General features: G+C 32.5%; 1 protein-coding gene and 1 long non-coding RNA gene across 2 annotated transcripts in view; one reads left to right on the plus strand and one right to left on the minus strand.

The window, feature by feature from the left end:
- Positions 1-1,960: 1,960 nt before the first annotated feature.
- Positions 1,961-27,998, plus strand: part of LOC127700994 (39S ribosomal protein L38, mitochondrial-like) — a 30,704-nt gene continuing 4,666 nt past the window's right edge. Inside the window, exons 1-7 of the mRNA XM_052204757.1 lie at positions 1,961-2,131; positions 8,778-8,936; positions 10,683-10,891; positions 13,830-13,948; positions 19,013-19,171; positions 23,780-23,916; positions 27,423-27,510. Coding sequence (XP_052060717.1) covers positions 1,993-2,131; positions 8,778-8,936; positions 10,683-10,891; positions 13,830-13,948; positions 19,013-19,171; positions 23,780-23,916; positions 27,423-27,510 — 1,010 coding nt within the window. The 5' untranslated portion in view covers positions 1,961-1,992. The remainder of the gene's footprint in view (positions 2,132-8,777; positions 8,937-10,682; positions 10,892-13,829; positions 13,949-19,012; positions 19,172-23,779; positions 23,917-27,422; positions 27,511-27,998) is intronic.
- Positions 19,530-20,289, minus strand: LOC127701008 (uncharacterized). Its single transcript, XR_007981795.1, has 3 exons — positions 20,210-20,289; positions 19,606-19,652; positions 19,530-19,559 (listed from the first exon to the last, which is right to left on the minus strand). It is a non-coding gene; the product is annotated as an uncharacterized LOC127701008 (long non-coding RNA).

A 27,998-nucleotide genomic window follows, 5' to 3' on the forward strand; every position in this document is an offset into this window, starting at 1 on the left:
CGGTTTACTTGCAGAGTATCAGACATATTTGCATTTGGGTTGAATTAAGATATAGAAATTTTAAAATGACAGATGATTTGCACCATGAAATTAAACATCCTATGATAAAAGTTTTGTACATCTAAAAAAAAAATTATTTATTTATGGAAAACCGTATACATGTACTTCCGTCCCATTTTTCCTTCCTACGTTACTTGCGACAGTACTGCATTTTTCGGCGAAATAACTTAAAGGGTAAACATAAGTAAATCAATTTCCACAACTTGAGGTATTTATGATAAAATGACATCACAAAAAGAACAGAACCAGAATCAACCAACAACATATAAAAAAACGAATAAAACTTGCAAAAATTAATCGAAGTCAAAAACCCTCTTTGACGCCGCATTTTTAGTGTAACGTCGTGTTGTAGGAACATCGTGCACAACGTTAACAAGTTATATTAAGTTTGGTGCATTTTGAAATTTTTGGCATTTTTGTTGGTTTCCATAGTGACAAAGACCATTCCCGAAATTGTAATGACAGATGCCACATTGGTACATGGGAGGGAACATACCATCAAAGTTTCAATGGATTTGACCTACCATTTTAAGAGAGAAAATGCTACTTTAAGGTTTTTCACATAGGGTTATAATGGGGAAACCTTTCCCCAGTTTCCATGGCAATACAGTAGTTCCGGTGATTCTCAAAATTATCCAAAACCTGTATAAAAATTTGATGATTTTTAGTTTAGGCATTCTCAAATTAGTCATCAAAAACAAAAAAAATATTTTTCACATTTTTGCTGTTTCCATGGAAACGGCGGCCATTTTAAAGTTCCAAAGTTTCACTGCAACTCCACTGATGGTGGTCCTCGTTATGCTCAACAATCATGAAGATTGGTTCCATTGCCTCCGAGAAAACTGCCGGACAAAATTAGGTGGAAGAAAAATAATAATAATAGGGAAAAAGAAACAGAGGAAAAGCAATATGTCACCCGACATTGTCGATCGGGTGACATAATAACTAGATTTGTAATTGCGAGCAATAACGGATGGCACCCTTCTCCCCATTGCCACGGTAACGGCAGCCATTTTGAAAATTCGAAAGTCAGAGAGCGCATCTACACATGCCAATTAACATTATGGTAAAAACTCATTAACTTTGCAGCATTTTCATTTTTTTGACATTTTTGCTGTTTCCATGGTAACGGCGGCCATCTTGATTGTGCCATACCCCGATTGCAAATCTGCACATGCTGGTTAACATTATTGTATAGTAATATTAACATTGGTTCACAAAATTCCGAGATATCATACTTTGACCCTTTCCGTACGCCATAATATTTAGCCTTCTTGCTGATAAATGACATAGTAAAAAAATATCTACTGATCAATTAGATAGAATTTAAACTTTGAAGCTTTATTTAAAGTCGGTACGACAACAGTTCAGCATAACTACTAAGGGGTGTTTAACTACCTTGACTAGCCATGATGGTCTTTTAAAACCGACATAGACACTACAGTAAACACAATTTACATACATAGTTACGTACATTTTAAAATAAATACATGTTCATAGGTACAGTACATGTCAAATACAAGTCAATTTATCTATTTTAAAAATTAGAAAAAAATAAGTGTAATGAAGAACAAGAAGAGAATTTACAGTATATATCTTAATATATTGATTCTATAGGGGATAAGTATACTAATATATTATATCTTAGGTTCTATTTGCTCTAGGTTTACAGAATAGTGTGTAGCGCCCATAGCTGAGCTGAATAAAACATCACATTAGATAGATACAACAATTGCAACGATTACAATGATTCTTTGTAATTATCAGACATGTAATTAACAAAGTAAATATAATGTAATTATTTGATTTTAACCAGTAATAAAATATAACTTGTACGTTAGCCATTACCTTTTTTACGGTGATTAGGCATACCCTTATCTCAGCTAAAAAGTCAAACACGCCTAAAAACAAGGGAGGTTATTCTCTACGAACATGTCTCAAGCAATGAAGAGATTAAAAAGTGTTCTACAAAATGTTGTTACAGTTGATCGACAACAAGTCAGGACGAAGATGTATTGGCCGAGAAAAATTGAACCCGAAGAAGAAAAGAAACATGCACAACGAATTGCTGGTAAAGATTAGAAACCGTTTTTTAGCAGATAGTTGAACAGTAGAGCCAAGTTGAAGTATAGTGGAGGGCATACAAACGGGAACAAGTCAAAACGGATCTGGTCTTTATATTCGGCACTTATAGAAATTGTCAAATCGGTATCAATTCAAAGCGGAACCTATCGTGCCTATTAAATCATAAATGTCATTTCGGTATTTCGTTTATAAACAATTCGACACCAAGTATTATTTTGACCTTTAACATGTATTTGTTTAACGAAGGGGTGGACAGCTTTTGAGGGAGGTTGGAGGTGGGGGAGGGAGCGTGAGGTGGGAGGAAGGGGACAGAAGGTGGGAGAGAAAAAAGATTCTAAAAGTGGGAGGTGGGAGATTATTTTAAAAAAGTTTATTTTTCCTAATTTTTTCTACAATGTAGGTAAGATAAGATAAGATAAGAAAACTTTATTTTGATTCGGCATGGTTTAAAACATACAAACATAAGCTCTTGATAGATTTTCACTGAATATATAAAACAATAACACATAATACGTATATATAAAACAGATATATACATACACATACACATGATACAGACATAGAATGAATATGATATACATGCAAGGCAATCAAAGCATACATATATAAGCAGAACATATAAGCACAAATAAATGAATAGAATAGCCATGCAAAGCAACCAAAATCATTAAGCACTATAAGCAACTAAAAAGTAAAAAGTAAATGAACATGATGAAGGTCTGTAGAATTAATTTTTTCATTACATCGTTAAAATCTTGCTACAGTATTTTTATTACTTCTGTAAATAACATTGATTCTATATTAAATAGTATGTGACACTACAATAAAATAATCTAAATGATAGTCTGTCATTATAAATAGGAAAAACTGTTTAATAATCCAAATGAAAAAAATCACTCACCCTTTAGAGACCCTCTAACTGCAGTGGGCAACAAGTAATAATAGAAACAAATTTCTGAAAAACAACATATATAACCTGCAATGAGGGCCCCAGGTTAATCCGGAAAAAAGCTTTGGACCCACAAAATTTATATATATAACCTGCAATGAGGGCCCCCCGGGTTAATCCAGAAAAAATCTTTGGACCCACAAAATTTATAAAGTGTTATTTTCATTTGCAAAACTTTTTTTGCCTCTTTGAGCTCGAACAGTTCTTCCCTGCACAAACGTCATTCATACATTGTAACCATGGTAACATACATAATCTTTTAGTTTTCCAGCATATAAACCTCAGTGGTACCAAAAACAAACTCTGCAATTTATAATCAATCATTAATACACTAAAGTTTACTGAGCCAAAGATTTGCAAACAGTAAATTATTGGTAGAGTATAATGGCTACCCATCTTGATGCTTCTTAGTTGGCTCAGTAAACTTTAGTCTAAATAATCATGATGTCTAATGTAAGGCTATATTTATGCCCCTGCTGTAGCGGAGGGGCATTAAGTTTTACCCTTGTCCGTCTGTACGTACGTATGTACGTCCCAAAATTGGTTTCCATTCTCTAACTTTAGTTTGCCTCAACCAAATGTTATGAAACTTATACACAATGCTTATTACCACAAAACACAGATCAAGTATGAATTTTGGTGGCGTCACTTTTACCGTTCTAGAGTTATGCCCCTTTAGAAATGGAAAAATTGCAAAATTTTTATTTTCTTCTAAATATCAAGTAATTTTTAAAATTGGAGTTATCTTCAATTGTCCATGATTATAGTTGAATCAACTACAATCAATGCTTTATACAATGCAATGTTTAATTTTGACTTCCACTGATAAAACACAGATCAAGTTGAATTTGGGTAGTGTCACTTTAACCATTATTGAGTTATGCCCCTTTATATATCGAAAGATTGCAAAATTTTTAGTTTCCATTCTGTAACTTAAGTTTGCCCCAACCAAACATTATGAAACCTATACACAATATTCATTACATGAAACTAAGATCAAGTACAAATTTTTTGTCTCTGTTTTCATACTTTAGTTTGCCTCAACCAAATGTTATGAAACTTATACACAATGCTTATTACTACATAATACAGATTAAGTACGAAATTTGGTGGCAACACTTTTACCATTCTTGAGTTATAAATGTCCGTTTATAAACATAAAAATTGCTGATTTTTTTTGTTTCCGTTCTCTAACTTTAGTTTTTCTCAACCAAATGTTATAAAACTTATACACAACCGTTCTAGAGTTATGCGTGTTTACAAATAGAAAAATTGCTGATTTTTAGTTTCTGTTCTCTACTTAAGTTAGCCTCAACCAAATGTTATGAGACTTGCACACAATGCTTATTACCACAAAACTCAGATCAAGTTCAAATTTGGGTAGCATCACTTTTACCGTTCTTCAGTTATGTCCCCTTATAACTATATGATATGCAAGCGGGGGCATCATCTGTGTCCACATGTGGACACTATTCACATTTATTTTTTTTTGCGACACCTTCATACAACAGCATAACACAAAAGCCTTTATTTTTTCAGCTGGAATTTGAGAGCAAACTTTGCCATGAAATTTTCCCTGATGACCATAAATGTTTCAATGTAAACAAATTCTTTACCTTTTCTGTGCTTATTGATGCAAAATATCCAAAAGTAACATGAAGTAATGATGAAGAAAGTTACAATTCCAGCAAGATGAGGATGACCCACTTTTTGTTCAAAATATTTCCAAAGATCCTTCACTTAAGAGAGTGTTGAATAAATCTACAGACCAAACTCCATAAAATTTGATGGACCCTAATTTCTGGATAATACAAATCTAGCATTACGGATATTCAGATCCTTCCAACAAAACAAAATATATAGCCTTATATTAAGACTAACCCTAACTCTGAACTGTTGGTAACTCAAAGATTGTACTGTAAATCTTCCCTTAGTACAAAGATGCAACAAATGGAAAATTTCATTGTTAGCGCTCTCATGTGTACAATTCTTGCCAGATTTTTATGAAACTTATATCATAGGTTTATATCAGCAATGTCTCGGACAAGTTCGAAAAATCAGTGCCCATCAAATGTTTTACAAAGAGTGCCCCTTGGAAATATTAATTTTATCGGAAATTGCATTGTATTTGCTCTCAAGCCTTCTTTTCTCTTAAAATATTTGTATAAAGTTTTAAAGAACAAACAAAAATTTTTTTTAGTTATCACCCTTGGATAGATAAAATATGTGTAATGTGGGGGACATTGGAACTCTGTTATCACCCTTGAATAGATAAAATATGTGTAATGTGGGGGACATTGGAACTCTGTTATCATCCTTGGATAGATAAAATATGTGTAATGTGGGGGACATTGGAACTCTGTTATCACCCTTGGATAGATAAAATATGTGTAATGTGGGGGACATTGGAACTCTGTTATCACCCTTGGATAGATAAAATATGTGTAATGCGGGGGACATTGGAACTCTGTTATCACCCTTGGATAGATAAAATATGTGTAATGCGGGGGACATTGGAACTCTGTTATCACCCTTGAATAGATAAAATATGTGTAATGTGGGGGACATTGGAACTCTGTTATCACCCTTGGATAGATAAAATATGTGTAATGCGGGGGACATTGGAACTCTGTTATCACCCTTGGATAGATAAAATATGTGTAATGCGGGGGACATTGGAACTCTGTTATCACCCTTGAATAGATAAAATATGTGTAATGTGGGGGACATTGGAACTCTGTTATCACCCTTGGATAGATAAAATATGTGCAATGCGGGGGACATTGGAACTCTGTTATCACCCTTGGATAGATAAAATATGTGCAATGTGGGGGACATTGGAACTCTGTTATCACCCTTGAATAGATAAAATATGTGCAATGCGGGGGACATTGGAACTCTGTTATCACCCTTGGTCGTTGGATAGATGAAATATGTGCAATGTGCAATGCAGGGGACATTGGAACTCTGTTATCACCCTTTGATAGATAAAATATGTGCAATGTGTAATGAGGGGGACATTGGAACTCTGTTATCACCCTTGGATAGATAAAATATGTGCAATGGGGGGGGACTTTGGAACTCTGTTCTTTTATTGTTAAACAATTGGCAAAAATTTTAAAGGCTTTTCAATATTGAAGACAAAACCATTTTATTTATACTTTCAAATTTCATGCAAGCTAACTATGGAAAAAGAAACTAAGACATACCTTAGATATATATTTATATATTATTTCTGTAAACATTTTGTATTATGACATTATACAATGTCATTTGACAAAATGACACTACAGACAAGGGCATAGCGAACGAGTTGGGATATATTAAGGAACATCACCGTCCCAAAAAGGAAAATTAATTATAGGGAAAGGAAAATCTTCCCTTTTGTCGTAAATTTTTGTGTAGAGTTTCTCGTGTAAAACTGAAATATCTAAATCTAGGAAAGGACAGTTATTGCTGTGAGTATTTGATTTATTTAAAGTAAGTTTCTTGGGTTAAATTTTGGCAGTATATTTTATAATTTAGAGAATTCTTTATTATTTAACGAAAAAATATAATCAAGATAACAAAAAGTGTTGTTGAATTTATCAATTTTACTGAGTTTGGACATACATAGCTTTTTCAACAAATATTACTATGATCTAAAGCAGACTTGTTATTGTTTATAATCAATATTTTGCCAAGAAAAAAAAAGAATGTTCAATCTACTTTTGACATTAATATAAAAATTTCCAGACTCATATTCATAATATGTCTTAAACTTGTCAGAGCCTTGTACCTGAACTGGCTGAATACAACTCTTTGCAGTGGCACTCTCCCCAAGATGCTGCATAAAATCTTTCTGCTCTCTGTAGTGTCCAAAGTTATGACAGATGCCAGACTGCTTGGATCTGTTCTATTGATCTTTAGCGGGGCCCAAGTTAAACGTATGACATTAATCATGTAAATCGTAGTTTAATGATCACACTTCCAAAATATATTAAGTCATGTAAGCATTGGTAAGTAGACATGCAAAAATAGGATTAAAGCCATTAGTTTGGTTATTATTAAATATTCAGGTTTGTTTGGAGATTAAGTATATTTCTAGTGATTGGTATTCCAATGAGTGCTTACTGTGCCCTCTTATTGCAGAGTTATTTATTGTTATGAATCAGTTTATGTAAAAAGTTCATAAACTTGATAAAGAACTTATGAAACACCACTTTATACATGTACATGTAGATTCCATATTGAATTAAAAAATCACTTAGCTTGAAAAGAAGAACTTGGTCTAATGAAATGAATGAGGAGGTACGATAGAAGCCATTATTTGGCTCTGAAATTGCCAGTTAGGGTTACCCAAAACCCTTACCCTAACCCTTTCCCAGAAATTGCCAAAAAAAGTAAAATTTCTCTTACCACCATGTCTATTGTTTCAAAATTATGTAAGTTCTAATACTAAATGAAGAGTGTAATATATTCTGGACAAGTCAGTTCAGAGAAATCAGTTTAATGTCATAAATATGTTGAAATTGAACTAAAACAACCATTTTACACAAATTATTTTGGTAAAATTTATTATGAGCCCAGGCCTTACCCCAAAAAAGATATTTTACCCGAATAAAACATCTTTGTATAAGTTATCTTGTAGCCAAATATATTTTTTGAGTAAAGCCTGTCAAGATCGTAAATTGAGGCTTTTTTTTGGCAGATTGTACAGTTTAGTATGAACTGCAAGCATTGTGTAGCCCTAAGGCAAATACATAAGACAAATTAAAGATATAATTATAAACATCTGACAGAATTATTTTGTAGAACTTTGTGATCTGTACAAGGTAGATCTACCTAGAATATAATCATCATGATGTAGGACTTTGTGATATGTTTTGTACAAGGTAGATCTACCTAGAATATAATCATCATGATGTAGGACTTTGTGATATGTTTTGTACAAGGTAGATCTACCTAGAATATAATCATCATGATGTAGGACTTTGTGATATGTTTTGTACAAGGTAGATCTACCTAGAATATAATCATCATCGTGTCTAACCCTCACAAAATTGTCATCTGTTGAAGGTCTTACATTTGTCTTCAAAGCCAATCTTAAGTTATGCATGTGACTTTTACATGTACATAATGTGCAAACATTACTTGATACTTAATTGATATGCTGTTTACAAATTATTTGTTACCTTTGTTTAAGGGTTAAACCATCATGGTCATTATGCATGTGAGATAGAAAAGTGTATCCAAATTTGTATGAGGTATGACAATAAAATGTATCCAAATATGTACCAGGTCTGACAATAAAGTGTATCCAAATATGTACCAGGTATGACAATAAAATGTATCCAAATATGTATCAGGTATGACAATAAAGTGTATCCAAATATGTACCAGGTATGACAATAAAATGTATCCAAATATGTATCAGGTATGACAATAAAGTGTATCCAAATATGTATCAGGTATGACAATAAAGTGTATCCAAATATGTACCAGGTATGACAATAAAATGTATCCAAATATGTACCAGGTATGACAATAAAATGTATCCAAATATGAATCAGGTATGACAATAAAGTGTAGCCAAATATGTATCATGTGAGACAATATAATGTATCAAAATATGTATCAGGTATGATTTGTTCAGATTTATATGAATTTAACCAAGATGTTAATTGTTTGTATTCTGTTGTAGAAATGAAACAGATTGACCCAGAGTTAGACAAAGTGATTAATATTGGATTTCCAGCCACCAAATTTGACAGAACAGAAAGAAAAAAGATGAAACATGAATTGAAAGAATCCATAGCAGGAAAAGAAATAGAATTAGAAAGAGCTGCTAGAACAAGAACATGTAAGTTAGAGTTAGAAAGAGCTGCTAGAACAAGAACATGTAAGTTAGAGTTAGAAAGAGCTGCTAGAACAAAAACATGTAAGTTAGAGTTAGAAAGAGCTGCTAGAACAAGAACATGTTAGAGTTAGAAAGAGCTGCTAGAACAAGAACATGTTAGTTAGAGTTAGAAAGAGCTGCTAGAACAAGAACATGTAAGTTAAAGTTAGAAAGAGCTGCTAGAACAAGAAGATGTTAGTTAGAGTTAGAAAGAGCTGCTAGAACAAGAACATGTAAGTTAGAGTTAGAAAGAGCTGCTAGAACAAGAACATCTTAGTTAAAGTTAGAAAGAGCTGCTAGAACAAGAACATGTAAGTTAGTGTTAGAAAGAGCTGCTAGAACAAGAACAAGTAAGTTAGAGTTAGAAAGAGCTGCTAGAACAAGAACATGTTAGTTAGAGTTAGAAAGAGCTGCTAGAACAAGAACATGTTAGTTAGAGTTAGAAAGAGCTGCTAGAACAAGAACATGTAAGTTAGAGTTAGAAAGGGCTGCTAGAACAACAACATGTTAGTTAGAGTTAGAAAGGGCTGCTAGAACAACAACATGTTAGTTAGAGTTAGAAAGAGCTGCTAGAACAAGAACATGTTAGTTAGAGTTAGAAAGTGCTGCTAGAACAAGAACATGTTAGTTAGAGTTAGAAAGTGCTGCTAGAACAAGAACATGTAGGTTAGAGTTAGAAAGAGCTGCTAGAACAAGAACATGTTAGTTAGAGTTAGAAAGAGCTAACACATAAGTTAGAGTTAAGTTTAGGTTTTCAAACAGAGTTGCAAAGGTTGTATTTATTTTTTAGATTTTCTAACATTGTAGATGATTTCATTAAAGAGAGAATCCTAGTTAAAAGGGGTATTAGCTACGAGATATATAAAAAATGTTCAATCATTAATGAAAGTGAAATAGGGAAATAATAATTCGCTTTTAGCAGCCATTTAGTTTAATTTTGTCAAATTAAGATAAGAAACATGGCTGATGAATTATTCACTTGCAAGTGAAAAATTCAACCTCATTGAAATCATATTCATGTGACCTTCAGTTTAACCCCTTAGCTAGAGATGGTTTACGCATGAATTAGGCATGTTCAGTTATTAAAAAGAAAAGAATGTCAACATTGAAAGTGAAACAAGGATAAACCATTTGATTGACTGATTTGATCCACAAAAACTCATTCTTATACAGGTAAAAATGATGATTAACATATATTTTTAATCTATAATATGAAATCATACAAACCTAGAAAAATCCAATTGCACGAGTTCGCTGTCTATATTTATATCTATATTTACGTTTATATCAGGTTATATGACCGTCGGCAGTTTTCGGAGTTCACCTCGATGGTTAATTAGATGGTGTCTAGACTAAAATACACACTAAATGCTGATACATATTATCCAGCCCATGCATTGTAAATTGTTTATTTTAGACTTTTTATAATTTAGATATACGTTTTAGTATGTTATAAATCAAATATGAGAATTTGAGTCAAATCGGTGAACATGAATTTAACGGCTAATGCCCCTTTAAAAAAAAATCATAACAAATAAATTCTTGTTAGTTTTCTACTCCCTTCAACAAATAATTAAATGTTGGTTAGATATTACAGGTCAACTTTATTAGAACTCCCTTCAACAAATAATTAAATGTTGGTTGGATATTATAGGTTAACTTTATAAGATTAATAAGGTAGAAGTAAAAATACTATTATTTTTTATTCAGTAAATGTCCCATTAGAAGAAGTAAAGAAAATCTACACACATGAAATGCAAAGATTTCACTGGAAATCATTAGCAGAACATTATGGGATATATAGAGACTTATTTGACAATGCCATGTTTTATCAGTGTGTCAATATGGACATATATTATGATTTTGATGAGGAATATGTATCTAAAGTTTACATTGGAAACAGATTAAAACCATCTGAGGTAAGTCTAGATCTTCATACAAGTTTACTTCCTCATCTTTGTTGATCAAGCAAGACTTAGTGATCCTTCATTCTGGCTCAAGTAAGACTTAGTGATCCTTCATTCTGGCTCAAGTAAGACTTAGTGATCCTTCATTCTGGCTCAAGCAAGACTTAGTCAGCAGGGGTTTCATTATCTTTCATGTTGACCGGTACATTCCTATTTGAAGGTGGTACTTTTCTATATATTCAATGAACATCTTATATAAAAATTTCTGAATTCAGGCGGTACTTATCTGTAGCATAGGAGGGTAAACAACCGGGTACCGCTTCCTAATGAATGGCCTGTTAGTGATCCTTCATTCTGGCTCAAGTAAGACTTAGTGATCCTTCATTCTGGCTCAAGTAAGACTTAGTGATCCTTCATTCTGGCTCAAGTAAGACTTAGTGATCCTTCATTCTGGCGTTGTTAAACAACATTTAGGTTCAGCATGTTCAGTCTGTTGTTAAAGTTTTTTTAGACATCAATAACTTTGTCTAACCTTTACAAAATATTATGAAACTTGGACAAAAATCTGTTTGCCCCCAGCTGCTAGGCAACAGGGGCATCAAGTTTTACCATTGTCTTTCCGTACATCCTTATGTTCCAAAATTGTTTTTTCTAACTTTAGTTTATCTCAACCAAATGTTATGAAACTTAGTTCTCCTAACTTTAGTTTGCCTCAACCAAATATCATATCATGAAACCACCAAAAACAGTTCGAATTTGGATGGCATCACTTTTACCATTCTAGAGTAATGTTACCTTATGATTGGAAAAATTGCTGAATTTGCAGTTTCCACACTCTAACTTTACTTTGCCTGTACCAAATGTTATGAAACTTATACACAATACTTATTACCACCAAACACAGATAAAATTCGAATTTAGGTGGCGACACTTTCACCGTCTTTGAGTTAAGTCTCTTTATAAATGGAAAAATGCTGAACTAGCTGTTTCTGCACTCTTTCTTTTCAATCTTCTGAAATCCCAAACCGCTGGATGGTCAAGTCTAAACATAGATTGTTTTCAGGAATTTTTCCGTATCCTTTGCAATTTTATAACTTCCATGCCTCATCTTGACTCTGATTTGTAGACATGATCTGTAACAAGTTTGTAAAATAGCGACTGCATCATATTATGAAAAAAAGACATTTTTCAAAACTTTTCCATATTAATATGCAATTTTAATTCAAAATCCAGTATTAAATGATAAATGATTTCAAAAGTAAATGCTTCATATCAAATTTCTCGATTCTTTTCATAGCATTGCATAATATAAACTGGTCTCCGCTTGTATTTAAAGGAATGAAAAAAGTATATAAGTAAACCAGGAACCAGCTTTTGCTTAAAGATGTATAAACTACAAAACCTAATCAGTTATTAGTTCCATTTTTGGTGTTTCATCCTGACACATGTGTTTTGTTTTAGCTAAAATCCTTCAAACATTAATGTGATGGATATATGTACCAGTATTTTACTAAAGGACTAAACTGTCAAAGTCATATTCTAGTGATATCTATTAAGTATGGATTTACTGCACACTTGCACTGTATTTATTTTCGATTTCCATATGCTATTCGTACTTCTGCTTAATGTCTCGAACACAACTTTCCCAAATGTTTTTTGTGATTGTGACTTATTTAAACACTCTGATGTCTTCTCTAATCATGATAATCATTTACAAGCATTTTCAACTTCTACTTGATGATTAAAAACAGAGTTTTCCATTAAAATACTGCAAAGGATTACACACGATTTAAATATTACCGGAGTTTCATTAGACATTAACCAGTCACAAAAAAAATTTCTAAATTTTTCGTGGCGAAAAGGTGGATGCGGACTTTACTTTTTATACTTTCTAGTACAGAGCATATGAATTTTATTTATGGAGGTGGAATATCATCAGTCCTAGAGAAACAGCAATTCCTTTTAGGGATTAAGAGTCCAGGCTCAGTCCCTAAAGTAAATCCCCTCTTAAATAATCAGTGTCAGTGTCTATCTTTTTGGCCCCCACAATACAGTATCACCTGGGACATACTCAGTCCAGATCATTAAACGATAAAAATTTGAAATGGCTGACATACACAATGTATGTTGTTACAATATAAAAAATAAGGAGATGTGGTATGATTGCCAATGAGAAAACTATCCACCAAAGTTCAAATGAAGTGGATGTAAGCAATTATAGGCAACCATACAGCATTCAACAATGAGAAAAACCCATACCATATAGTTGCTTATAAAAGGCTCTGACTTGAAAAATATGAAACTATTTAATAGAGAAAACCAATGGCCTAATTTATAACAAAACAATTTGCGAAATACAAACATGACAGACATGAACCAACGACAACCACTGAACCACAGGCTCCCAACCCTGGATAGGCACACACAGAACGTGGCAGGGTCAAACTAGTTTGCTGGTGCCAAACCCTCCCCAAACCTTGGCCTGTGGTGTAACAGTGCAACATAAGAACAAACTATAAAAATCAGTTGAAAAAAACCATACAACATGTACAAAGAAGGAACATCTAACAAAAACACAGACAGGATGTGGTAGATCTTGAGAATCTTCACATCCCACAATAAAAAAGACACTAAGTAAAGATCTGAGAGCACTCGCAGTTACTGACAGCTAGTTCAAAGCCAATAACAACTAATAAAAATATCATGTATCTAAGACTTAAATATCAATCAGTAAACATCCAACATCCAATGGATTAAGTGTAAAGACGTCATTAACAGTCAGAGAAAAACATGACCTTGTGCAATGCCAAAATATAGGTATCAGCAGATTGTAGTACCATGAAAGTGCATATGTGTATAACAATAATATTTAGTATGGTTTAAATTTACTGATAACAAAATCAATATTTATACCAATTACTTAGTTGAATATAATTTCTTAAAATAACAGGTTATATCAAAACCTTACGTTGAATATACAGCTGACCCTGACACCTGGTGGACTATTGCTATGACAGCTCCGGACAGTCATCTACAGGATAACAACATGGAGTATTTACACTGGCTCATGTAAGGCAGATAAATGTATTCCAATGTTATATTTACACTGGCTCATGTAAGGCAGATAAATGTATTCCAATGTTATATTTACACTGGCTCATGTAAGACAGATAAGTGTATTCCAATGTTATATTTACACTGGCTCATGTAAGGCCAATACATGTATTCCAATGTTATATTTACACTGGCTCATGTAAGACAGATAAGTGTATTCCAATGTTATATTTACACTGGCTCATGTAAGGCAGATAAATGTATTCCAATGTTATATTTACACTGGCTCATGTAAGACAGATAAGTGTATTCCAATGTTATATTTACACTGTCTCATGTAAGGCAGATAAAAGTATTCCAATGTAATATTTACACTGGCTCATGTAAGACAGATAAGTGTATTCCAATGTTATATTTACACTGTCTCATGTAAGGCAGATAAAAGTATTCCAATGTAATATTTACACTGGCTCATGTAAGACAGATAAGTGTATTCCAATGTTATATTTACACTGTCTCATGTAAGGCCAATACATGTATTCCAATGTTATATTTACACTGGCTCATGTAAGGCAGATAACTGTATTCCAATGTTATATTTACACTGGTTCATGTAAGGCAGATAAATGTATTCCAATGTTATATTTACACTGGCTCATGTAAGGCAGATAAATGTATTCCAGTGTTATATTTACACTGGCTCATGTAAGGCAGATACATGTATTCCAATGTTATATTTACACTGGCTCATGTAAGGCAGATAAATGTATTCCAATGTTATATTTACACTGGCTCATGTAAGGCAGATACATGTATTCCAATGTTATATTTACACTGGCTCATGTAAGGCCAATACATGTATTCCAATGTTATATTTACACTGGCTCATGTAAGGCAGATACATGTATTCCAATGTTATATTTACACTGGCTCATGTAAGGCAGATACATGTATTCCAATGTTATATTTACACTGGCTCATGTAAGGCAGATACATGTATTCCAATGTAATATTTACACTGGCTCATGTAAGGCAGATAACACTATTCCAATGTTATATTTACACTGGCTCATGTAAGGCAGATAAATGTATTCCAATGTTATATTTACACTGGCTCATGTAAGGCAGATAAATGTATTCCAGTGTTATATTTGCACTGGCTCATGTAAGGCAGATACATGTATTCCAATGTTATATTTACACTGGCTCATGTAAGGCAGATACATGTATTCCAATGTTATATTTACATTGGCTCATGTAAGGCAGATAAACGTATTCCAATGTTATATTTACACTGGCTCATGTAAGGCAGATACATGTATTTCAATGTTATATTTACACTTTCTCATGTAAGGCCAATACATGTATATCAATGTTATATTTACACTGGCTCATGTAAGGCAGATAAACGTATTCCAATGTTATATTTACACTGGCTCATGTAAGGCCAATACATGTATTTCAATGTTATATTTACACTTTCTCATGTAAGGCCAATACATGTATTTCAATGTTATATTTACACTGGCTTATGTAAGGCAGATACATGTATTCCAATGTTATATTTACACTGGCTCATGTAAGGCAGATACATGTATTCCAATGTAATATTTACACTGGCTCATGTAAGGCCAATACATGTATTCCAATGTTATATTTACACTGGCTCATGTAAGGCAGATAACTGTATTCCAATGTTATATTTACACTGGTTCATGTAAGGCAGATAAATGTATTCCAATGTTATATTTACACTGGCTCATGTAAGGCAGATAAATGTATTCCAGTGTTATATTTACACTGGCTCATGTAAGGCAGATACATGTATTCCAATGTTATATTTACACTGGCTCATGTAAGGCAGATAAATGTATTCCAATGTTATATTTACACTGGCTCATGTAAGGCAGATACATGTATTCCAATGTTATTTTTACACTGGCTCATGTAAGGCCAATACATGTATTCCAATGTTATATTTACACTGGCTCATGTAAGGCAGATACATGTATTCCAATGTTATATTTACACTGGCTCATGTAAGGCAGATACATGTATTCCAATGTTATATTTACACTGGCTCATGTAAGGCAGATACATGTATTCCAATGTAATATTTACACTGGCTCATGTAAGGCAGATAACACTATTCCAATGTTATATTTACACTGGCTCATGTAAGGCAGATACATGTATTCCAATGTAATATTTACACTGGCTCATGTAAGGCAGATAACTGTATTCCAATGTTATATTTACACTGGCTCATGTAAGGCAGATAAATGTATTCCAATATTATATTTACACTGGCTCATGTAAGGCAGATAAATGTATTCCAATGTTATATTAACACTGGCTCATGTAAGGCAGATAAATGTATTCCAGTGTTATATTTACACTGGCTCATGTAAGGCCAATACATGTATTCCAATGTTATATTTACACTGGCTCATGTAAGGCAGATACATGTATTCCAATGTTATATTTACACTGGCTCATGTAAGGCAGATTCATGTATTCCAATGTTATTTTTACACTGGCTCATGTAAGGCCAATACATGTATTTCAATGTTATATTTACACTGGCTCATGTAAGGCAGAAAGGTATTCCAATGTTATATTTACACTGGCTCATGTAAGGCCAATACATGTATTTCAATGTTATATTTACACTTTCTCATGTAAGGCCAATACATGTATATCAATGTTATATTTACACTGGCTCATGTAGGGCAGATAAACGTATTCCAATGTTATATTTACACTGGCTCATGTAAGGCCAATACATGTGTTTCAATGTTATATTTACACTTTCTCATGTAAGGCCAATACATGTATTTCAATGTTATATTCACACTGGCTCATGTAAGGCAGATAAACGTATTCCAATGTTATATTTACACTGGCTCATGTAAGGCCAATACATGTATTTCAATGTTATATTTACACTTTCTCATGTAAGGCCAATACATGTATTTCAATGTTATATTTACACTGGCTCATGTAAGGCAGATAAATGTATTCTAATGTTACAGTTTTTAAGTATGATTATACTATTCCTATCATCATGATCATTCAGGAACTATTTCATTACAAAATGGTATTCAGTAGTCTCCATGGCAGGGTTTCAATCCTGTGATTATCAGCACTATTACATTTTGCCAAAGGGCTATTTGATTCACTACATGTTTTCTAAGAGATCACAAAAGGAAATTTCCCACACTTTCTCGTTCACATTTTTATCTTTTGGTTCATACACACCAATCTCAGGTTGTTTTTTTATGAATGAACCAAAGTAAATTGGTGTAAAACACGTCAATAGTCACAAAGTTAATTTGTGTAAACGACATCATCGAACAATCAGTTCTTACTGTGATGTAATAAGTATTTTGACAGGAAATCTACAGGAATGTGCATGAACTTGAAATTTGTCGATTGATGGAGTATTTTGTTTACTTGTCTATGTTATCTTTTACTTTGATACAAAATGATTTGCTTATTACTACCACAAAGATGAACATTTCTCTTCAGTTTTTCAACTTTGTTGAATAAAAATATACTGAAATTTTCAAACAATCATGAAACATAGTGCCTATTACTGAGTGGTCATTCTGAGTATTGTTTATATTTTATTTACTGTTCATTATTATTGACCTTCACCATGTTCACAATATTAATTACATCTTTTATTTTTTGTGGCTCTTTAGAAGAATTTTTGTGCAAAATTAGTTTTGAGTCTTGGTTTACTGAACATAGAAATGTGCAAGCGTGGTATGGTGTCCTATATCAACAATTTTTTCTTTTATTCGATTTATTTAACCTAAAATTCTGTTAGAGATGTTATTGCAAGCTGTTAAAAGTAGCAATTTGATATTGAAAATTTCAAGTACTGTAATATTTATTTTAATCAATAGATTTGCAACCCAAACTTGCCTTAAAAGTTAAAATTCCATGATTTAAAAGTTCACATGACACATGTTTCTGAAATAACTATAATCAGGAAGCTAAAAAGGTAGGGGAGCACTGTTCCATTTTGATAAACTAAAAGCTTGTAAGAAAACAAACAGGCACTAACAGTTATTATGATTATATAACTGATTGCCAACAAACACCTTGAAACAAGAAAAAGTATTGTTTTATTTCAGTTGAATGGAAAATAATTCTCATCAACATAATGAACTGTCAACATCATTTAAAACATCATTGAAACTTTCTGCATTTACCATTCCCTCAAAATCATTCCCAAAATACAATTGCGCTGTAATTTCAATTATAGAATTTGACGAGAATGACTCATTTGCACAGATCTTGTATTTTTAAGCAGATTCATCAATTTGGCTTGACCAGATTTTATAATACCAGAGAGAATATAAGACTTTGTACCTATCATTGGCTGATGTCCAATCAGCAATCATTGATTATCATTTAATGTCTATTTAACAATCATTGATTATCCATTGATGTGTATTTAGCAATCATTGATTGTTGGTTGATGTCAATTTAGCAATCATTGAATATCAATTGATGTCCATTTAGCAATCATTGAATATCAATTGATGTCCATTAAGCAGTCATTGATTATCAATTGATGTCCATTAAGCAATCAATGATTGTCAGTTGATGTCCATTAATTATATATAAGCAATCAATGATTATCGGTTGATGTCCATTTGGCAAACATTCATTGTCAGTTGATGTCCATTAAGCAATCGTTGATTATCAATTGATGTCCATTTAGCAATTATGGATTGTCGGTTGATGTCCATTTAATAATCATTGATTGTCAGTTAATGTCCATTAAGCAATCATTGATTGTTGGTTGATGTCCATTTAGCAATCATTGATTGTCAGTTGATGTCCATTTAGCAATCATTGATTGTTGGTTGATGTCCATTTTGTAATCATTGATTGTTGGTTGATGCTATTTAGCAATCATTGATAGTTGGTTGATGTCTGTTTAGCAACCATCAATCTGACATATCTTGACTGATTCCCACAACTAGCCACAACTAGCAATAAGAGTAATGTAAATGTATTATTCCCACTAATATGAATAATATATGACATGTTTCATTTCAGAGGCAATATACCAGGGAATGATTTAGATAAAGGGGAAGAGCTCTGTAATTATTTACCACCATTTCCTGTTCGTGGCACTGGTTACCATAGATATGTTTTTGTGTTGTATAAACAAAACAGAAAGATAGATTTTAGTAAAGACAAAAGACCAGAGAATTGGTAAATTATGACATTATTTATTAGATTTAATGATGCTTTGTTCTGCCGAAGCACATTTTATGAGAATAAAAAGAGATGGGGTAGTTTTGTATAAGACAATTATATCCAGTAAGAACAAGTAGCTGAAGTTTACAGCATTCTTTTCAACTAATATGAGGCAGGCGTTACCTGTGAAAAGGGACGAAGTCTGTATACATTATTATTTTTAATTCAAGCATATTTTAACTTCAGAATCTGTTAAAAAAGAAACGGAAATACAGAAACATTTCAGACGTTGGTCCTGTTGTTAGGTATTTTAGTTGAGACGTCATTTCAATGTAATCAAAGAAACACTATCATCGGGTTACTTTTATCATCAAAACCAACAAGGGGAAACGATATGATGCTCCTTCCAATATTTTATCAAAACCAACAAGGGAAACGATATGATGCACCTTCCAATATTTTATCAAAACCAACAAGGGGAAACGATATGATGCTCCTTCCAATATTTTATCGAAACCAACAAGAGAAACGATATGATGCTCCTTCCAATATTTTATCAAAACCAACAAGGGGAAACGATATGATGCTCCTTCCAATATTTTATCAAAACCAACAAGGGAAACGATATGATGCTCCTTTCAATATTTTATCAAAACCAACAAGAGGAAACGATATGATGCTCCTTCCAATATTTTATCAAAACCAGCAAGGGAAACGATATGAAGCTCCTTCCAATATTTTATCAAAACCAACAAGGGAAACGATATGATGCACCTTCCAATATTTTATCAAAACCAACAAGGGGAAACGTTAGATGCTCCTTCCAATATTTTATCAAAACCAACAAGGGGAAACGATATGATGCTCCTTCCAATATTTTATCAAAACCAACAAGGGGAAACGATATGATGCTCTTTCCAATATTTCATCAAAACCAACAAGGGGAAACGTTAGATGCTCCTTCCAATATTTTATCAAAACCAACAAGGGGAAACAATATGAAGCTCCTTCCAATATTTTTTCAAAACCAACAAGGGAAACGATATGATGCACCTTCCAATATTTTATCAAAACCAACAAGGGGAAACGATATGATGCTCCTTCCAATATTTTATCAAAACCAACAAGGGGAAACGATATGATGCTCTTTCCAATATTTTATTAAAACCAACAAGGGGAAACGTTAGATGCTCCTTCCAATATTTTATCAAAACCAACAAGGGGAAACAATATGAAGCTCCTTCCAATATTTTATCAAAACCAACAAGGGGAAACGATATGAAGCTCCTTCCAATATTTTATCAAAACCAATAAAGGGAAAAGATATGATGCTCCTTCCAATATTTTATCAAAACCAACAAGGGGAAATGATATGAAGCTCCTTCCAATATTTTATCAAAACCAACAAGGGGAAACAATATGAAGCTCCTTCCAATATTTTATCAAAACCAACAAGGGGAAACGATATGAAGCTCCTTCCAATATTTTATCAAAACCAATAAAGGGAAAAGATATGATGCTCCTTCCAATATTTTATCAAAACCAACAAGGGGAAATGATATGAAGCTCCTTCCAATATTTTATCAAAACCAACAAGGGGAAACGATATGATGCTCCTTCCAATATTTTATCAAAACCAACAAGGGGAAACAATATGAAGCTCCTTCCAATATTTTATCAAAACCAACAAGGGGAAACGATATGAAGCTCCTTCCAATATTTTATCAAAACCAATAAAGGGAAACGATATGATGCTCCTTCCAATATTTTATCAAAACCAACAAGGGGAAACGATTTGAAGCTCCTTCCAATATTTTATCAAAACCAACAAGGGGAAACGATATGATGCTCCTTCCAATATTTTATCAAAACCAACAAGGGGAAACAATATGAAGCTCCTTCCAATATTTTATCAAAACCAACAAGGGGAAACGATATGAAGCTCCTTCCAATATTTTATCAAAACCAATAAAGGGAAAAGATATGATGCTCCTTCCAATATTTTATCAAAACCAATAAAGGGAAAAGATATGATGCTCCTTCCAATATTTTACAAGTCTCATGACAAAAGAGACTGGAAGAAAGAAAGAGATTTTTGCGCAAATGCGGGAAACAAAAATAGTAACAATTTGAGTTCATTAGTATATATATATATTTTTTTTTATCATTTTATTGAGTTTCCAACCATAATTGAGGACAATTATACCCAATTAATGAAGAAATCTTTGAGAGTTCCTAAAAAATGAGTATGGCAGATCATATTATCATTATCAGTAGGAATTTCTGTTGGATAACAAAATGTAGAAACAAAACAGATTAAAGTTATACAAAGCTTTAGACTCGAATCTTTTTTGAGATTGAAAGGATTACAATATCAGCCATCCAGATTGTTTAAAGGTCAGCAGCAAACAAGGAATGAAGGCAAATAATAAAATCCTTGTTTTAATTTGTAAAGATGAATGTAAAAGGAGGGATATGATAATTTGATTCATATTAAGGACTTGTTAGACTATTCATAAAAATGAAAAATTAGATTTGATCATTGAATGCTGATAGTTGCCTTCGTTACTGAAAGTTGGAGAAACCTGCAAGTCATAGATAACAGAGTCAAAGATCACAATTTGTACGAATACACATCAAGATTGATTACTTTTATCTTATTAAATATCAACCAATCATATACCTTCTTTATTTTAATTGTTAGGACCCCAAGGGTTGACAGGGGCATACAAATATGGTAATTCCAGGACTTCTCCCCTTAGATAGTCAACCCAAATAATAAATGTTCTCTTCTCCTGTAACCCTAAAGTAACAGTCCAACTTTACCAAGTAGTAAAGGATCCCTTCTCCTGTAACCCTAAAGTAACAGTCCAACTTTACCAAGTAATAAATGTTCCCTTTTCCTATAACCCTAAAATAACAGTTCAACTTTACCAAGTAGTAAAGGATCCCTTCTCCTGTAACCCTGAATAAACAGTTCAACTTTACCAAATAATAAAGGATCCCTTCTCTTGTAACCCTTAATAAACAGTTCAACTTTACCAAGTAATAAAGGATCCCTTCTATGGTAACCCTAAAGTAATAGTTCAACTTTACCTAGTAATAAATCCTTCCTTTAACCCTAAAGAAACAGTTCAACTTTACCAAGTAATAAAAGATCCCTTCTCTTGTAACCCTAAAGTAACAGTTCAACTTTACAAAGTAATAAAGGATCCCTTCTCCTATAACCCTAAAGTAACAGATCAACTTTACGAAGTGATAAATTCTTCCTTTAACCTTAAAGAGACATTTCAACTTTACCAAGCAATAAATTCCTTCCTGTAACCCTAAAGTAATAGTTCAACTTAACCAAGTAATAAATCTTTCCATTAACCCTAAAGAAACAGTTCAACTTTTCCAAGCAATAAATCCTTCCTGTAACCCTAAAGTAATAGTTCAACTTTACCAAGTAATAAATCCTTCCTTCACCCCATAAGAAATAGTTCAACTTTACCAAGTAAAAAATCTTTCTTGTAACCCTAAAGTAATCGTTCAACTTTACCAAGAAATAAATCCTTCCTGTAACCCTAAAGTAATAGTTCAACTTTACCAAGTAATAAATTTCTTTCTTCTCCTGTCACCATAAAGTAACAGTTCAACTTTGCCAAGTAATAAATGCTCCCTTCTCCTGCCACTATAAAGTAACAGTTCAAATGTGCCAAGTAATAAATGCTCCCCCTCTTGTCACCATAAAATAACAGTTCAATTTTACCAAGTAATAAAGGATCCCTCCTCCCGTCACAGTAAAGTAACAGTTAAACTTTGCCAAGTAATACATGCTCCCTTCTCCTACCACTATAAAGTAACAGTTCAACTTTGCCAAGTAATAAATGCTCCCTCCTCCTGCCACTATAAAATAACAGTTAAACTTTACCAAGTAATAAATGCTCCCTTCTCCTGTTACCATAAAGTTACAGTTCAACTTTGCCAAGTAATAAATGCTCCCTTCTCCTGTCACCATAAAGTAACAGTTCAACTTTGCCAAGTAATAAATGCTCCCTTCGCTTGTCACTATAAAGTAACAGATCAACTTTGTAAGTTAATTAATTTTAAGTAATTAATGAATACACACATTCTATTGAGACACATATCAAATTTAAAATTAACAAAGAGAAAAAGGATTCTATGCTTAACCTTATTGAACTAATGTATGTTGACACATAAAAAAATAAGATATGGTATGATTGCCAACAAGACAACTATCCACAAGAGAACTAAAAACTACTCTGATTCTTGATAAAATGTGAATGAATTCAACTTTGACTACTGAAAGTCTGTCATTAGCACCATGAAAAGGATAAATGGATGATAAAAAATCAGATATAAACACTAACTACTGACTGGGGACAACACATTAAAGTTATACTTTTCTATTGAGTATTCACATATTGTCAATATGAAATAATGAGATGTGGTATGATTGCCAGAGAACAAATGACACATTATTATAAGGCAGAACAATCAGTACTTAAGGGAGTGCTCTGTTCAATTTTTAGAACCCTATTACAAGACAGAACATTTATTACATAGCATTTCTATGTTTAGCTATAACATCAGACATCTAGAAATTTTTTCTGATTTTAGCACATCATTACAAGACAGAAGCTTTAGTACATTAGAGTTTTATCGAAGTTTACAGGATGACCTGACTCCAGCCAGTGTAAACATGTTCCAAAGTGATTGGGATGAGTCAGTTAGAGATACCTTTTGGAATATTTTAGGTAGATAAAATATATAGGGAAATCTACTGGGGAGATTCAAAAGTGGTGGGATACAGCAGTTGGTTCTTGTAGCAGTTTTGCCTATTGTTTCTGATGTTGTGCAATAGGCCTGTTATTAATTGGTACCATGGGCCTTCTGTTGAAGTATCTGCTTAATCTCAAAATATTTTCTCTTTTGTCTTTTGTGACAAAATGGATAAATAAACCTTTAAATATGTAAATTACAATGCTTTCAACGAGGAAATTTTTCATGCCGTCTTTTTTTTGGGGTGATTTACCAACTGAATACAATATCACACGTCAAATGAATTTGCAATTTCCAGGTGTCCTATATAAATTTTGATACATGATTTGGAAACTGTACAAGATTATTCTGTACAAAGAAATTTAAAAGATTGCAGTGAGATTGAATGTGGAAAAGTTCATCAATTTACACCATACTGATTCTTTAATGTAGAAACATTCACTACGTCCATAAAACTCATTCTTTAATGTAGAAACATTCACTACGTCCATAAAACTTATTGTTTAATGTTGAAACATTCACTACGTCCATAAAACTTATTGTTTAATGTAGAAACATTCACTATGTACATAAAACTCATTCTTTAATGTAGAAACATTCACTACGTCCATAAAACTCATTGTTTAATGTTGAAACATTCACTACGTCCATAAAACTCATTGTTTAATGTAGAAACATTCACTATGTACATAAAACTCATTCTTTAATGTAGAAACATTCACTACGTCCATAAAACTCATTCTTTAATGTAGAAACATTCACTACGTCCATAAAACTTATTGTTTAATGTAGAAACATTCACTACGGCCATAAAACTCATTCTATAATGTAGAAACATTCACTACGTCCATAAAACTCATTGTTTAATGTAGAAACATTCACTACGTCCATAAAACTCATTCTTTTATGTAATATATTCACTACGTCCATAAAACTCATTGTTTAATGTTGAAACATTCACTACGGCCATAAAACTCATTGTTTAATGTATAAACATTCACTATGTCCATAAAACTCATTGTTTAATGTAGAAACATTCACTATGTCCATAAAACTCATTGTTTAATGTAGAAACATTCACTACGTCCATAAAACTCATTCTTTAATGTAGAAACATTCACTACGTCCATAAAACTCATTGTTTAATGTAGAAACATTCACTATGTCCATAAAACTCATTGTTTAAAGTAGAAACATTCACTACGTCCATAAAACTCATTCTTTAATGTAGAAACATTCACTACGTCCATAAAACTCATTCTTTAATGTAGAAACATTCACTACGTCCATAAAACTTATTGTTTAATGTAGAAACATTCACTACGTCCATAAAACTCATTCTTTTATGTAATATATTCACTACGTCCATAAAACTCATTGTTTAATGTTGAAACATTCACTACGGCCATAAAACTCATTGTTTAATGTAGAAACATTCACTATGTCCATAAAACTCATTGTTTAATGTAGAAACATTCACTATGTCCATAAAACTCATTGTTTAATGTAGAAACATTCACTACGTCCATAAAACTCATTCTTTTATGTAATATATTCACTACGTCCATAAAACTCATTGTTTAATGTTGAAACATTCACTACGGCCATAAAACTCATTGTTTAATGTAGAAACATTCACTATGTCCATAAAACTCATTGTTTAATGTAGAAACATTCACTACGTCCATAAAACTCATTCTTTAATGTAGAAACATTCACTTCGTCCATAAAACTCATTGTTTAATGTAGAAACATTCACTATGTCCATAAAACTCATTGTTTAAAGTAGAAACATTCACTACGTCCATAAAACTCATTCTTTAATGTAGAAACATTCACTTCGTCCATAAAACTCATTGTTTAATGTTGAAACATTCACTACGTCCATAAAACTCATTGTTTAATGTAGAAACATTCACTATGTACATAAAACTCATTCTTTAATGTAGAAACATTCACTACGTCCATAAAACTCATTCTTTAATGTAGAAACATTCACTTCGTCCATAAAACTCATTCTTTAATGTAGAAACATTCACTACGTCCATAAAACTTATTGTTTAATGTAGAAACATTCACTACGGCCATAAAACTCATTGTTTAATGTAGAAACATTCACTATGTCCATAAAACTCATTGTTTAAAGTAGAAACATTCACTACGTCCATAAAACTCATTCTTTAATGTAGAAACATTCACTTCGTCCATAAAACTCATTGTTTAATGTAGAAACATTCACTACGTCCATAAAACTTATTGTTTAATGTAGAAACATTCACTACGGCCATAAAACTCATTCTTTAATGTAGAAACATTCACTACGTCCATAAAACTCATTCTTTAATGTAGAAACATTCACTATGTCCATAAAACTCATTCTTTAATGTAGAAACATTCACTACGTCCATAAAACTTATTGTTTAATGTTGAAACATTCACTACGGCCATAAAACTCATTGTTTAAAGTAGAAACATTCACTACGTCCATAAAACTCATTGTTTAATGTAGAAACATTCACTACGTCCATAAAACTCATTTATTTATGTAATATATTCACTACGTCCATAAAACTCATTGTTTAATGTTGAAACATTCACTACGGCCATAAAACTCATTGTTTAATGTAGAAACATTCACTATGTCCATAAAACTCATTGTTTAATGTAGAAACATTCACTATGTCCATAAAACTCATTGTTTAATGTAGAAACATTCACTACGTCCATAAAACTCATTGTTTAATGTAGAAACATTCACTACGTCCATAAAACTCATTGTTTAATGTAGAAACATTCACTATGTCCATAAAACTCATTGTTTAATGTAGAAACATTCACTACGGCCATAATACTCATTGTTTAATGTTGAAACATTCACTACGTCCATAAAACTCATTATTTAATGAGATGTTATCATTTATACAAATTCCTGTAAAAATTTCAAATTTTGAAATTCATGGCTACAATCTTTCTGGTCTATAGGTTGCACTTCTGTAAATATAGACAATGCAATTTCCCATAGGAACTCTTTTTACGGCTAAAATTGTGCCACTTTTGCTATGAAGTTTCGTAAAAAAATCATATCCTGGAAAGGAAAGTTCTTTATCACTCCTATTTTTTGCAAAGGTCAAACCATAGGGTTGTGCAGCATATTTTCAACATTTATATGCCTTGAACTTCTAAGAGTTTAAGATTATACTAAAATTCTGTACTACCCCTCCCTTTACTTTGAGTCTTCCTGAGATTTTAATTTGACTGCTACCCAACTGTCTTTATTCTGTTAAAGTTCCCAAGTTGTGTCTCTACTGATGGAAGATGGATATCATATTTGGGAACCAATGGGTGAACAAGACAAAATATCTCCCCAAAAGAGGAGTGGTTTGTGAATCAGCTGTAAGTGCCACCAATAGTGTCCTTTATCAAGAGTATTATTCTCTTTGAATAATGGAGATACTAATAATTGAATCTATATTTATTTCAGACATGAAAGAACCAAGATTTGAATTTAAACATCCACCTCCATACCATCCCCTACAGAAATGGTATCCACATCGGCAGCCATTTAATTTGTATGTACATTTAAGTTACAATAAAATTGAGAACGGAAATGGGGAATTTGTCAAAGAGACAACAACCCAACCATAGAGCAGTACAAAGCTATCAAGCTATCTTATGACTTATATTGATAACAAGATGTTTATTTCTCCAAGACTCTCATGTCTAATATTTTGTGCTTTACATTAAGAAAAACTCATATTCTTCAGATTGATATGATTTAGAAAAATATTAAATCAAACAAAAACAATTATCTAAACAACTTTTGTTTTTGGTTGCCTTTTTAGCTCACCTGGCACAAAGGGCCAAGTGAGCTTTTCTCATCACTTGGGGGCCGACGTCCGTTGTCGTTAACTTTTACAAAAATCTTCTCCTCTGAAACTACTGGGCCAAATTTAACCAAACTTAGCCACAATCATCATTGGGGTATCTAGTTTAAAAAATATGTCTGCTGACCGCGCCTACCAACCAAGATGGCTGACATGGCTAAAAATAGATCATA

This window comes from Mytilus californianus, unplaced genomic scaffold (genome assembly GCF_021869535.1).
Source record: "Mytilus californianus isolate M0D057914Y unplaced genomic scaffold, xbMytCali1.0.p SCAF_5, whole genome shotgun sequence".
In the NCBI taxonomy this organism is placed as follows: Eukaryota; Metazoa; Mollusca; class Bivalvia; order Mytilida; family Mytilidae; genus Mytilus; species Mytilus californianus.